Source organism: Lactuca virosa, chromosome 6, assembly GCF_052849685.1.
Source record: "Lactuca virosa cultivar CGN04683 chromosome 6, Lactuca_virosa_CGN04683_v6, whole genome shotgun sequence".
NCBI lineage: Eukaryota > Viridiplantae > Streptophyta > Magnoliopsida > Asterales > Asteraceae > Lactuca > Lactuca virosa.
This window is the reverse complement of record NC_136431.1, coordinates 51,293,038-51,307,143: the sequence shown is the minus strand read 5'-3', so window position 1 is coordinate 51,307,143 and position 14,106 is coordinate 51,293,038. Positions and strand designations below refer to the sequence as shown.

Sequence of the window (14,106 nt, the reverse complement as noted above, 5' to 3'; positions counted from 1 at the left end):
TGATCAATGATAAAACACTCTACTTTTCTATAATAACCTTAAGGTCGGAAAGAATAGAGCGGTAAAAATGAGGGGAAATGGGATTTGCATCTAGAAACACCACACCCTGGGTGCGGTTTAAGCAGTGCGGGGGAAGACCGAGAGGATGGTACCCTGTCTTTTCTCTTCTCATGTGATTGGTCAGTTTTATTTTTGTATTTTCTTTAACTTTTAATATATATATATATATATATATATATATATATATATATATATATATATATATATATATATAAAAAATTATAAAAAAATATATTAAAATTTATTGTTTTCTCTACAAATAAAGTATAATATTGATATATAATATATTAAAAAAAAAACACACACGAAAGAGAAATGAAAAATAACCATTTCTTGTTTGTGATGAGTGTATATAAAATTGGTAGTAGAATAGAAAAATATAAATGGTGAGGAATACACCCTTACACCCTCGGTCTACTCGTTTTAATTAATTTAATTAGAGTAGCGAAAAGTCTGGAAAAGACAGGACAAAAATCGAAACTACCCTCCACTTTAAGGACAAACTAATTAGAAAAATAACGTGGGACCAGATGCATAAAGTTTTAATAACGACAGAAACCATTTCTATAATTTACTCTAAAGATACTATAAAAAAAAAAAAAAAAAAAAAAAAAAAAAAAAAAAAAAAACTTGGACATGTAACTGATTTGCCTCGTCAATTAAATCTATGAAATTCACCCCCACAAAATTTCAACTGATACCTAACAATCTTTTTTTCTTTTAACAGCCACTTATTGATACGTAACAATCTATAAATAAAGATATCATACACCAAGATATAAAAATATGTTTGGGAGTAATAGTTTTCTACTTTCTTCTGGTTTTGAGTTGCATATCTGTTAGATCCCGAACCAACGATGATACGTTGAGATAAGAAGATCCTCCTTCCTCCATTGCTCTCTTCGCCATTTCCGCAAGCTCACTCGCCCTCTTCCTTCTCTCTTTTCTTTCTTCGCCTTCATCCATTAAACATTCCACAGCCCTCTTCACGTCTTCCTTCTTCACCAACACTTCCATCTTATCTTCTTCCCCGAAAGGAACTGGAATATCCACACCAATCCTAACCCCAATCTTCAGAATCTCTACGATGAATGCTTCGTTAATAAACTGGTCAGCAAAATGAGGCCATGTAACCATTTGCACACCTGCACAGACTGCTTCGAGGGTAGAATTCCAACCACAGTGTGTTAAGAAACCACCAACTGCTCGATGAGACAATATCAACACTTGTGGTGCCCATCCATGGACTATCAACCCTCGGTCGCTCACCCTTTCTTCGAATCCTTCTTCTGAAAACCATTTCTCTAGTTCTTCAGTTTTGTCTCTTACGCACCATATGAAGGGCTGGTTCGTGGACTCTAGTCCTAGCCCAAGCTCGATCGACTGTTGTGTAGAAGCACGTGTAAGACTTCCCAAGCAAACGTAGACGATCGACCCGGGTTCCCTTGCATCAAGCCATTTCAAGCAGTCATACTCGTTGATCGTAGCCTTGTTTCCTCTCTCTGCTATATCCGAGTTATCTTTGTTACATAGAGAAACAGGGCCTATACACCATATTTTGGTATCTTTTGCTTTTTTTAATTCCTTAACGTACTCAGGTTCTAACTCCTCGAAAGTGTGAACCACGATCCCGTATGCTGTTTTTTCCGCTGCTGCAGCACGACTCCAGAACTCCATTTGGTCTGCTGTCCTGGCTTTGAAGGAACCAGTAAGCTGAGGTTTAGTGAACTCAACTCGGTCAGGCAGGCCACTCAGCACAAAGCGTTCTGAGTTCGATTCAATCGTGTCTAACATTTTAGAAGTTAAGATAACGTGCATGGACAAGAGCCAGAAGCATCCGGGTCCATGGAACACGAGCCGTGGAATGTTAAGCCTCTGAGCCACGTCTCCGGTCCAGGGAAAACAAAAGTCTGAGATTATGCAAGATGGAGGAGGAGAAAGTTCCCGGAGCAAATCTTCCGCTGGTTGTTCTAACAAGTTGATAGCTGCGAATAGTTTATTGGAAGACTCAAACGATGGAAGTGTGTCAAAGCTCTCGCACCCTTCGGGTAAACCAACTTCTGCTAATTGGAGCTGGAGTTCAAGTAACTTGATCATGAGCTTGGATTCGTTTGCTCGTTCAATAACTTGTCTAAATCGATTGGCAACAAGAGGAGTGGTGAATATTGTCACCATGGCCCCACGAAGAGCTAGTATTCGGGCAATATCCACCATGGGTACCATATGGCCTTGAGCCATAAGAGGGAACATGACGACATGAAAGTCAGTCACAGGTGCAACCATTTTAATTGAACTTTGAACTGGGAAAGCTTCTGTGTTTGTTTGTTTCTATGACGAATTTGCAGAAGAGGTGTTCTCTTAAATAACATATAAAACCCACAAAGTCAAGAGCTTTATGTGAAAAGGAAAAAGATCAAAGCAGCATCTAGCATTACAAACAATTTGTATAAAACAAGAAAAGTTTGGCAGTTTTGTGTAGTCATCACATGTTATCAAAAGAATGCGTGGCTACAACGACACCGCCAGCCTGCTTTAGAGAGAAGTGCAGGAGATGTATACTGAAATGCCTATAATCTTGATCACACATGGTTCAATCTAGAAAGGTGAATAGGCCATGGCACTCATACCCAAAAGAGAGATAATGCAACATTTGTGGTGATAACCAAAATAATTTCCAAACATTTGAGTTGAACACTTTTCACTAAACAAGAGCATAAGAATATGTAACCACTAGAACAAAGAGATCAATACCTACGAAATTTAGAGCAACGATTTTTCTATTTTAAAAATAGTGCAGACCCTCGACGGAATTCATATTGTCACATTTTAAATCTAGTGATAGACACGGAAGCTGATACTTACAAAATTTGGTCATCATTCTTCTAAATTATACTAATCTTTCGCTACAAAATTTGGTCATCATCATCATAACAGCCAGCCGGCCGCCTTTCAGACCCTCAAAATGGTGTCTTGTAGGTTAATTTTCGACCAAATTGTGTTGGATTTCCATATATATCATTGTGTCAAAAATTTGATGCTATTTATAGATTTTCAGAAGACACACAACAATGTAAAAGTCGTGTTGCGAATAAGCATTTGTCATGTTCCCTCCAAGTTATCCTGTCGGGGATACATCGCATGTTTCTATAATGTGCAGTGTGTCTAGAATTTTTCAACATATGTTTCATCTTCTTCCGATCCAGTTCCGTTTCCAGCCAATTAGCTTCCTTTTTCTCCATTACGTATATAAATGTAACATCCCAAAAATCACAATAAATTTTAACTTTTCAAAAACAACCCATTTCTTCCATAAAGATTTTTTACAAAACCAATATTTCAAAAGTATTATTTAAAATCAGAGTATCCCAATATCCAATGTTATAAAAACAGGAAGATGTGCACAATCACGCATTCGCCTTCCCACGATCCTCTGAAGTACCTGAAACAATAAACTACCGTAAGCACGAAGCCAAGTGAGTTTCCCCAAAGTACCACCACACGATATAACAACAACAGCATGCATACATGAACCTTCAGTATGACTGGACCGCCTCACCGGGCCTTCAGCCTATCTGTACCACTCTCTGGGCCTTCGGCCTGACTGGTCTGCCTCGCAGGCCTTTAGTCTATCCAAACCGCCTCGGGTGTCTTGGCCTTCAGTATCAGCTGGTCCGCCTCAACCTAGTAAACCATCACATATCAACATATACCATAACAATCAATAGCTAGCATATATAGGTAGTCATACAGATCTAACAGATCACTACAACATAGCAACATCCTATATACTAGGATACAGATCTAACAAATCACTACGACATAACAACATCCTATATATGAGGATATAGATCTAACAGATCACTAGAGCATAAAAACACACAGTAAACCAGGATATCAATCCAATGGGTCGGCCTTGGTGCTTTGACCCGTAAGTACAGTGAGGAAAACTCACCTCTTAGTCCGAACAAATAGTTGAATATGTGACATCCCCATTTTTACGGCCAGAAAAGACCGATTTTGTTTATGCTTTCTTTAAAAATCAGAGTAACATTTTAAATAAAAGTGTTGCAGAATTTGTTCCCAAAATAAAATATGATAAAGATTTATCAAAGCATTTCCTTAGAAATGTATTACATTAAAAAACCTCGGGATGTCATGTTCGATACAGATCAAAAGCATAAACAGTACAATATAAGTCTTACTACATTTATTCATATCTATAGGCCTATATCCGTAATCCCTCATCCAAAACATCACATCTATGCTCGAGCGCCACTACCCGTAATACATGAAACTGAGTGGGTCAGGCTTGGGTGCCTGGTGAGCACATAGGGTTTTCAACCCACAATAAATAAGTTATTTAATTTCATCAACCAACAATAACCCGATTACCCGTTCCCGTTATCCTCACTTTACGTCCCTAAACACCTATAATAAAGGACATAGCCTAAGGATCATCATCAGGATGGACACTACTGCTAAGGGGATTCCTCAGCAATAAATGTCATTAAGGCAACCATGAGGGGGATGGAGTACACCGATGAACACATCGTTCACAAACACCTACAAGTTGCGAGCCTGCTAGCGTTCCACTGGACTGTCTAGAAGAGTCCGTGGTCGTCATCCATACTTCGCTAGATGACAGAATCAACAACAACAACATCGAGGACTCTCATCATATTATCACACATCGTCTATTACATCTACCCATGTTTTACCCCAATATTTTTGCAGATATAAAATACATATACAGTTTAAATCATTTAAAACATGTATAAAAATCTTTCATCAGCATAGACAGCAAGTATTCAGACAATATGCACACATAGCACGTAGTTTATATTAAATACTTTATATGTACGTGTAAGATGAAAGTGACTATGCACTCACCTGAAAAGATGGTGATTCCGAACTCAGACAGCGCTTCGCTTCTTAAAAATAATTTCCTTCGACGAAACCTAGTATTATTACCACTAGATTTTAGTCTAATATTTACCGTGACTAATTATTAGTCTTATTATTATTATTATTATTATTATTATTATTATTATTATTATTATTATTATTATTATTATTGTTATTATTATTATTATTATTATTATATAAGCGTTTAAACAATATTTTCCAACCACTATGTACAGACAGGGGTCAGACATAAAACACCGGAGGGCAGGACCATTTTGGCATATAGCACTTCTGAAATCCAGCAACCCTATGCGGCCCTTTAAACCAGATTCCCCGTACCGCGAGTAGTTAAAAAGATATTATAACGACACTTATATAACTCATAATAATAGCTCAAATAATTATTATAAGGTCCTAATAACGATACTATAATTAATTAAAAGCTATATTAAAAATAGCGTAGGCGTAGCTCACTTACAACGGGTTTTCTCGAAAACCGGGCTTTGCTTGGAGCGTTCCCGAGCCGAAAAGCTCTTCTTCTCGGAGCCGACGAACACTCTGGGGCTTTCTTCTAGCACTAGGGGAGTTCCCTAGGGCTTGGGGGGGGGGGGGGGGTTGGGAGGTTTAGAGAGAGAGTAGAGAGAAGAAAGAATGCGAAAGGTGTGAAGAAAATGAAGGTGGGAGAGGTTCTATTTATAGGGTGAAATATGGCTGAACTTGGTGCCACATGTCAACATCTGGTGGCAAAGACTTGGGGAGAAAGTAATAGCCAAGATTGTGCCACGTCACCCATTTTCGCACAGCACACTTCCGACTTCTAAAATCCGTAACTTTCACATATGAGCTCCGTTTTTTATGTTCTTTATATCCACGCGTAGTTAAAAATAAGATCTACAACTTTCATTTTGACTCTATCGGCTAATTCTCGACCAATCTTAAATTTAACAGTACGATGAGATTATACTGTTAAATGTCCGCGTAAAATTCATAACTTCTACATACGGACTCCGTTTTCGTTTGTCTTTTTACCGTTCAGTTCCTATTAATGAGATCTTCAATTCTCATTTAGGTCGCGTAGACCAAAAACCGCTCGATCTAAAATTCGAGTTTCGGGCTGTGCACTTTTAAGCCAAAGCTTAGAAAATTCATAACTTCCTCATACGAAGTAAGATTTTGGCGTTCTTTTTATGCACGCTCTCGGTTTAACATATACTACAACTTTGGTTTAGATTACTAAGGCCAAAAAGTCCTCTATCGTAAATTCACTATTTACGTCACACAGCATCGTGCCGGTTTTGTCGTGAAACTTCGACAGGTCATAACTTCTTCGTTATAACTCGGATTTCGACGTTCTTTATATGTCCGAAATCCTTGTCACGACCAATACAACTTTCTTCATCGATATTGGGTTTATCTAACACTTTATTTTTTACGCTTATTTTTATCCTTTATTTATTATATCATTATAAACAAGTAATAAGCACATAAATTCACATAATTCATGTATTACTCAAATAATTCATCTTTATTACTTCAAAATAGGTTACAATGGTTGACCTAACTATTATATCACTATACTAATGCTTAGCCCAGAAACACGGGCATTACAATTCTCTCCCCCTTAGGATGATTCCGTCCCGGAATCATGCATCAGAAAACAAATGCGGATAGCGACTTATCATGTCACTCTCTGTTTCCCAGGTGAGATTCGGCTCATTCGAATGTTTCCAACGGACTAGCACTAAATCGACCATCTTGCGTCGTAACTTCTTAGTCTTACGGTCAACAGTTGCCTCGGGCTCTTCGATTAGCCTCTTATTCTCATCCATCCTTAACTCTGAGATTGGAATTATGTCGGGAACTTCTCTCGTGAACTTTCTCAGATAACACACATGGAAGGTGTTATGAATACCATCTAGTTCTTCGGGTAATTCGAGCTTGTAAGTTTGGTTCCCAATTCTCAGAAGAACTTTGAACGGTCCAATAAACCTTGGACTCAACTTTCCTCGTTTCCCAAATATTATAAGTCCCTTCCACGGTGAGACTTTAAGCAAAACTGAATCCCCAACTTCGAATGCCATCGTTTGTCTCTTCTTATCAGCACAGCTCTTCTGACAATCCTGAGCTGCTAACATCCTCTCCTTATTACTTTCAACTTTTCAGCAGTCTCATGGACTATCTCGGGGCCCATAAACTGCTTTTCTCCAGCCTCAAGCCAACAAGATGGTGTACGACACTTCTGTCCATACAAAGCTTGATAAGGTGTCATCTTGATGCTCGAGTGGAAACTATTGTTGTAGGAAAATTCTACCAGAGGTAAGTGCTCATCCCAGTTCCCTTGGAACTCCAGGGTACATGCTCTCAGCATATCTTCCAGTGTTTGAATTGTTCTTTCGCTCTGACCATCAGTCTGCGGATGGTAAGTTGTACTCAAATACAACTTCGTACCCAATTCCTCTTGTAGACTACTCCAAAACCTTAACGTGAAACGACTATCACGATCCGATACAATCGTCAGAGGAACACCGTGAAGTCTTACCACTTCCTTCACGTAAGCATTTGCAAGCTTATCTATAGACCACCTCTCGTTGGCTGCTATGAAGTGTGCACTCTTGGTGAAACGATCAACGACTACCCAAATCATGTCGTGACTGTTATTCGTCGTGGGTAGTTTAGTCACAAAATCCATGCTGATGTCTTCCCATTTACCCATGGGTACAGGTAAAGGTTCTAAACTCCCATACGATTTCTGATGTTGTGCCTTAACTCTTTCACAAGTTACGCACTCGGCCACATACTTTGCAACATCGAGCTTCATCTTCGGCCACCAGTAGTAGGGTTTTAGGTCCCTATACATTTTTGTGTTGCCGGGATGAATTGTGTACATGGTCTTGTGAGCTTCTTCCATCAGAAGATCTCTTACTCCTCCTGTCTTAGGTAACCAAATCCGATCTTGGAATACCTTCAGTCATTGACTGTTTGTACCGAACACTAACGTTTTACCCAAACGTTCTTCCTTTCGGTTATTCTTCTCTGAAGCTTCTTCCTGAGCTTTCTTTATGCTTTCCACAATTTTCGATACGACCTCTATTGTCAACACTCTTGGCCTTTTTCTTTCAAGGTTGACTTTCCGACTGAGAGCATCAGCAACAACATTTGCTTTACCGGGGTGGTAAAGTATCTCACAGTCGTAGTCCTTAAGTAACTCTAGCCAGCGTCGTTGTCTCATGTTCAATTCCTTCTGATTAAAGAGATACTGGAGACTCTTATGATCAGTGAAAAGCTTTCACTTTGTGCCAAAGAGGTAATGCCTCCATATCTTTAGAGCAAATACTACCGTTGCCAACTCCAAATCATGAGTGGGGTAGTTCTTTTCATGCTCCTTCAATTGTCGAGATGCATATGCTATCACCTTTTCTCTTTGGGTCAGAACACAACCCAACCCAACTCCAGATGCGTCACTATAGACCGCGAAGTCTTCGACTCCAGATGCTAATTTTCCTCCAAATATATGCGATACAAAGGAGTAGTTTGCTCCCGAATCAAACAATATATTGGCAGAAAAACCATTTACAAGAAAGGTACTTGAAGCGACATTTGCTACCTCCTTTGCAGCCTCGAGCGTCATCTGGAAGGCTCTTGCCTTCGACTTCAGTGGAATGTTGGGTCTTCCTGCCTCCTTCTTCTTCGGGCAGTCCCTCGAAATGTGTCCTTCCTTGTTGCACTCATAACAGACCTTCTTAGTGAACATGCACTCGTTGGCATAGTGCCCGGGATTTCCACACTTGAAACAAGTGACCCCTCCGTCACATTTTCCTTGGTGCTTCTTCTTACATTTGTCGCACCATTTTACTTCGGCTCCTCCTCCTCTCGAACCAGACTTCAAGAATTTACTCTTCTTGCTGGACCTCGAGGATCCATCGAATTTCCTTTTCTCACCAACCTCGACCCTCTCCAGACCCCTTTCCTTCTGTTGGGTCTCCACATTCTTAGCTGCTCGAATAGCTGATTTCAGAGTGGTTGCCATCTTGACCGTCGGGCCAAAGTCGGTTGGCAGTCCATTTGCGAACCTCTCAATTTTGGAGAGTTTGTTTGGCACCAGGCATGGAAATAACTTTATCTTCTCAGTGAATGCAGTAGCATAGTCGTCAATGCTCATTCTCCCCTTCTTCAAGTTTTGGAACTCATTGTTCAAATCAATCAGATTTATCTCTAAACAGTACTGCATCTTAAGTTGTTCCAAGAACTCTTCCCATGACCTCTTCAGGGCTTCTCCTTGTGGCATCATATCTGCCAATAACTTCCACCAGCTCAAGACTCCGGTCTTCAATTGCCTAACTGCAAAGACAGTCTTCTATTTCTCGCTACAGTTGCAGCTCTCGAACACCGTCTCCATTTCGGAGATCCAGTCCATAATCTCAACAGGCTTTGGGCTTCCTGAAAGACTTGGTGGCTTGGCACCCAAGAAATTCTTATACATCCGCCCATCCTTGTCGTTTCCCCTCTCCGGGTCATTCCTTCATTCTCCTTGAGTCCCAACTTGACTCACATGGCGGCTATAGTTCCCTTCCTCTGATTGCTCGGGAATCAGCTCGGGTTGCTCAATGGGCATGGTAGGTTCGTCCCTATTTTTGTGCAACATCTGCCTTATTTCCTCCCTTTGTTCTGCTAACATAGTCTGAATCATGGCTTGTACTCCAGCCATGGTGATTGGCTCGGGTGCAACTTCTACTACAACAGGTATTTGCTGAATCACTAGGGGTTGATTCCTATTCCCATTCGCATTCCCAGCTCCACTGCGGGTTCTTGCCATTTTGATCTATACACTGAATAAGGTGAATTTAGATCTTTATTTAGGATAGATGTTTAAATCATCCTTATCTCTCCGAAACGTTTACATGCTAGTTCTAATATCGTAGTCGTACGTTTAGAATCCTAAACACATAAGGTTTCCAGATCCGGTCGGCAACAGACCATAGATCCGAACAATTAACAGCACATAAGGCATAAAGCGTTTAGCACATACAAGCATTTTAGGCATAATTCCTAAAGTAAGCTAGTGCTCACACCTTACAATCATCGCTTAGCATTCTAAGTTTAAGTCTATAAATCCTACAAATTCCTAGTTCGTTTAAACTAATGCTTTGATACCAACTGTGACATCCCCATTTTCAGGGCAAAAAAAGACCGATTTTGTTTATGCTTTCTTTAAAAATCAGAGTAACATTTTAAATAAAAGTGTTGTGGAATTTGTTCCCAAAATAAAATATGATAAAGATTTATCAAAGCATTTCCGTAGAAATGTATTTCATTAAAAAAACATTGGGATGTCATGTTCGATACAGATCAAAAGCATAAACAGTACAATATAAGCCTTACTACATTTATTCATATCTACAGGCCTCTATCTGTAATCCCTCATCCAAAACATCACATCTATGCTCGAGCGCCACTACCCGTAATACATGAAACTGAGTGGGTCAGGCTTGGGAGCCTGGTGAGCACATAGGGTTTTCAACCCACAATAAAAAAGTTATTTAATTTCATCAACCAACAATAACCCGATTACCCGTTCCCATTATCCTCACTTTACGTCCCTAAACACCTATCATAAAGGACCTAGCCTAAGGATCACCATCGGGATGGACACTACTGCTAAGGGGATTCCTCAACAATAAATGTCATTAAGGCAACCATGAGGGGATGGAGTACACCGATGAACACATCGTTCACAAACACCTACAAGTTGCGAGCCTGCTAGCGTTCCACTGGACTGTCTAGAAGAGTCTGTGGTCGTCATCCATACTCCGCTAGATGACAGAATCAACAACAACAACATCGAGGACTCTCATCATATTATCACACATCGTCTATTACATCTACCCATGTTTTACCCCAATATTTTTGTAGATATAAAATACATATACAGTTTAAATCATTTAAAACATATATAAAAATCTTTCATCAGCATAGACAGCAAGTATTCAGACAATATGCACACATAGCACGTAGTTTATATTAAATACTTTATATCTATGTGTAAGATGAAAGTGACTATGCACTCACCTGAAAAGGTGGTGATTCCGAACTCAGACAGCGCTTCGCTTCTTAAAAATAATTTCCTTCGACGAAACCTAGTATTATTACCACTAGATTTTAGTCTAATATTTATCGTGACTTATTATTATTATTATTATTATTATTATTATTATTATTATTATTATTATTATTATTATTATTATTATTATTATATAAGCGTTTAAACAATATTTTCCAACCACTATGTACAGACAGGGGCCAGACATAAAACACCGGAGGGCAGGACCATTTTGGCATATAGCACTTCTGAAATCTAGCAACCCTATGCGGCCCTTTAAACCAGATTCCCCGTACCGCGGGTAGTTAAAAAGATATTATAACAACACTTATATAACTCATAATAATAGCTTAAATAATTATTATAAGGTCCTAATAACAATACTATAATTAATTAAAAGTATATTAAAAATAGCGTAGGCGTAGCTCACTTACAACGGGTTTTCTCGAAAATCGGGCTTCGCTTGGAGCGTTCCCAAGCCGAAAAGCTCTTCTTCTCGGAGTCGTCGAGCACTCTGGGGCTTTCTTCTAGCGCTAGGGGAGTTCCCTAGGGCTTGGGGGGGTTGGGAGGTTTAGAGAGAGAGTAGAGAGAAGAAAAAATGGGAAAGGTGTGAAGAAAATGACGGTGGGAGATGTTCTATTTATAGGGTGAAATATGGCTGAACTTGGTGCCATATGTCACCATTTGGTGGCAAGACTTGGGGAGAAAGCAATAGCCAAGATTGTGGCACGTCACCCATTTTCGCACAGCACATTTCCGACTTCTAAAATCCGTAACTTTCACATACGAGCTCCGTTTTTGACGTTCTTTATATCCACGCGTAGGTAAAAATAAGATCTACAACTTTCATTTTGACTCAGTCGGCTATTTCTCGACTGATCTTAAATTTAACAGTACGAGGAGATTATATTGTTAAATGTTCTCGTAAAATTCATAACTTCTACATACGGACTCCGCTTTCGTTTGTTTTTTTACCGTTGAGTTCCTATTAATGAGATCTTCAATTATCATTTAGGTCGCGTAGGCCAAAATGTAACACCCAGTATCAGAAAGGCCAAGAAAAGAAAGGAAAAGCTCTAAGTCAAGGAGTCAACTCGTCGAGTCTAGGGAAGAACTCGACGAATCGGAGCGGGATCCGGGTCATAGAGTAAGTGACCGACTCGGCGAGTCGGCAAGTGGACTCGGCGAGTCTAGTATGGGCGAGAAAAACCCTAATCTTAGGGTTTGCACCCTATATAAAGAACATCATATCCCTCCCTCAGCCTCCTTACCACCCTTTTGAGATCCAGAAACCCTAAATCGTGAGTGAGAGTCCGTGGGAGCAATTTGGAGCTTAGATAAGTGGTTTTTGTGAAGAGATCTTGAAGATAAAGAAGCTTGGATCAAGGGGATTTACAGAGATTTGGATTATTCTTCAATGGGAGGTCATCTTGGAGGTAATAAGCTGTTACCTTCACCCTTTTTGCATCTATATCTATTCTTGAATGAGATTTTGGGGCTATTTTGGTAAGATTGAGATTTATTTCGGGTTTGGGGCTTAGATCTGAGGTTGCTACTTCAGATCTAGGGTTGTGATGGTCCAGAATGTCTTAAAGCAGCAGTCAATGAATTGTTGGTGAAGCCCCTTTGTCTTAAACCCTATCCCTAGAGTGTTTTGGGCCTTTAGCTCCTTGGTTTCACGTAAAGTTTGCAACTTTATGTGGGGGTTAGACTTTAGAAGAGTTGATCTATGAGTTGGAGCCCCTGCATGGCTCGAAAAGCCACTGTATGGATTAAGGACTGAAGAGACTCGGCGAGTCACATGGGTGGACTCGGCAAGTTGTATGATGATGGGCAGGGACTCGACGAGTTGGAAGAACAACTCGGCAAGTCTGTTGAAGATTGTCGTGGACTCGGCGAGTCTGTTCTTGGACTCGACGAGTCAGGTCGCAGACCCCCCAACCTCTTCTGGTTAAGGCACAGATTAGTGAGTTGAGTGGTGACTCAGTGAGTTGGACAGGATGGGACTCAGAGATCGTTGAAATCGACGAGTCTTGGGGTGACTCGGCGAGTTGAGTCGTATTATGAGAGTTTCTGAGTTTAAGAACTCAGCGAGTCTATGGGTTGACTCGGCGAGTAGAGTCAATCAGGAAGGTTGACTTTGGCCAGGACTTTGACTTTGACCGATTGACTTCAAGGGTATTATGGTAATTTGGATATTTATGGCAATGGTTCATTGATGGCTTTAGGTGTTGGAATTTGGAGCAGTAATTCGGGATTGTGCTTTCGTGGTTCAGCTTCAGCGGTAGGAGGTGAGTCTCCTCACTGTTTGTATGGGTCTACGGCCATAATGTCGGCCCATTTAGTTATGTATGGTAGGAAGACCCGGGGGTTAGCCCTAGGCATTATGCATGAAAGACCAGGAGGAGGCTCCTGGCACACAGTATGTTATTATGTATGGTAGGAAGACCCGGGGGTTAGCCCTAGGCATTATGCATGAAAGACCAGGAGGAGGCTCTTGGCACACTGTATACTATTAGGAATGAAAGACCAGGATGTGGCTCCTGGCACACTGTATGCTGAGTAGCCTAGTAGAGTAGTATGTATAGTTGTCTTTGTGATGCTTGCATGGAAGACCAAGGGGTGGCCCTTGGCACTTGTCTGTAAGACCCAGGGAGTGGCCCCCAGGCTTGACAAGAAAGACCACGTGCGGCCCGTGGCAATACAGCAAGACTATGTTTGGCACATAACACCTTACTTGATTATGGATATGTTTGTTATGTATAGCTCATGGTTACGTGTGGCATGTTTGGATCAGTTTATATGTATGGTATGTGGTATCTGGGGGAACTCATTAAGCTTCGTGCTTACGGTTTTCAGTTATTTGTTTCAGGTATTAACGTTTTTCCAAGGAATGAGCTCGGGGCGATCGCAGCGCATCACACCATGTTTTCCGCACTAGATGATCTTTGGGATTTAAAACTCTGATAATTGTTTTATTAAGAATGTTATTAAATGATTGAGCAAGATTTATTAAGCGGTTTTTAATTAATCAAAACGAAATT

At 40.3% G+C, this 14,106-nt stretch overlaps 1 protein-coding gene across 1 annotated transcript; it reads right to left on the bottom strand.

Annotated features, from left to right (window-relative positions):
• Positions 1-690: 690 nt before the first annotated feature.
• Positions 691-2,488, bottom strand: DOGT1 (don-glucosyltransferase 1). The gene has a single exon (XM_079055550.1). The coding sequence runs from the start codon at positions 2,341-2,343 to the stop codon at positions 868-870; it is 1,476 nt and encodes a 491-aa protein (XP_078911676.1). The 5' UTR covers positions 2,344-2,488; the 3' UTR covers positions 691-867.
• Positions 2,489-14,106: the final 11,618 nt, after the last annotated feature.

Coding starts and splice junctions, on each gene's coding strand:
- DOGT1 (XM_079055550.1), bottom strand. CDS start 2,343: ATGGTTGCACCTGTGACTGACTTTCATGTCGTCATGTTCCCTCTTATG.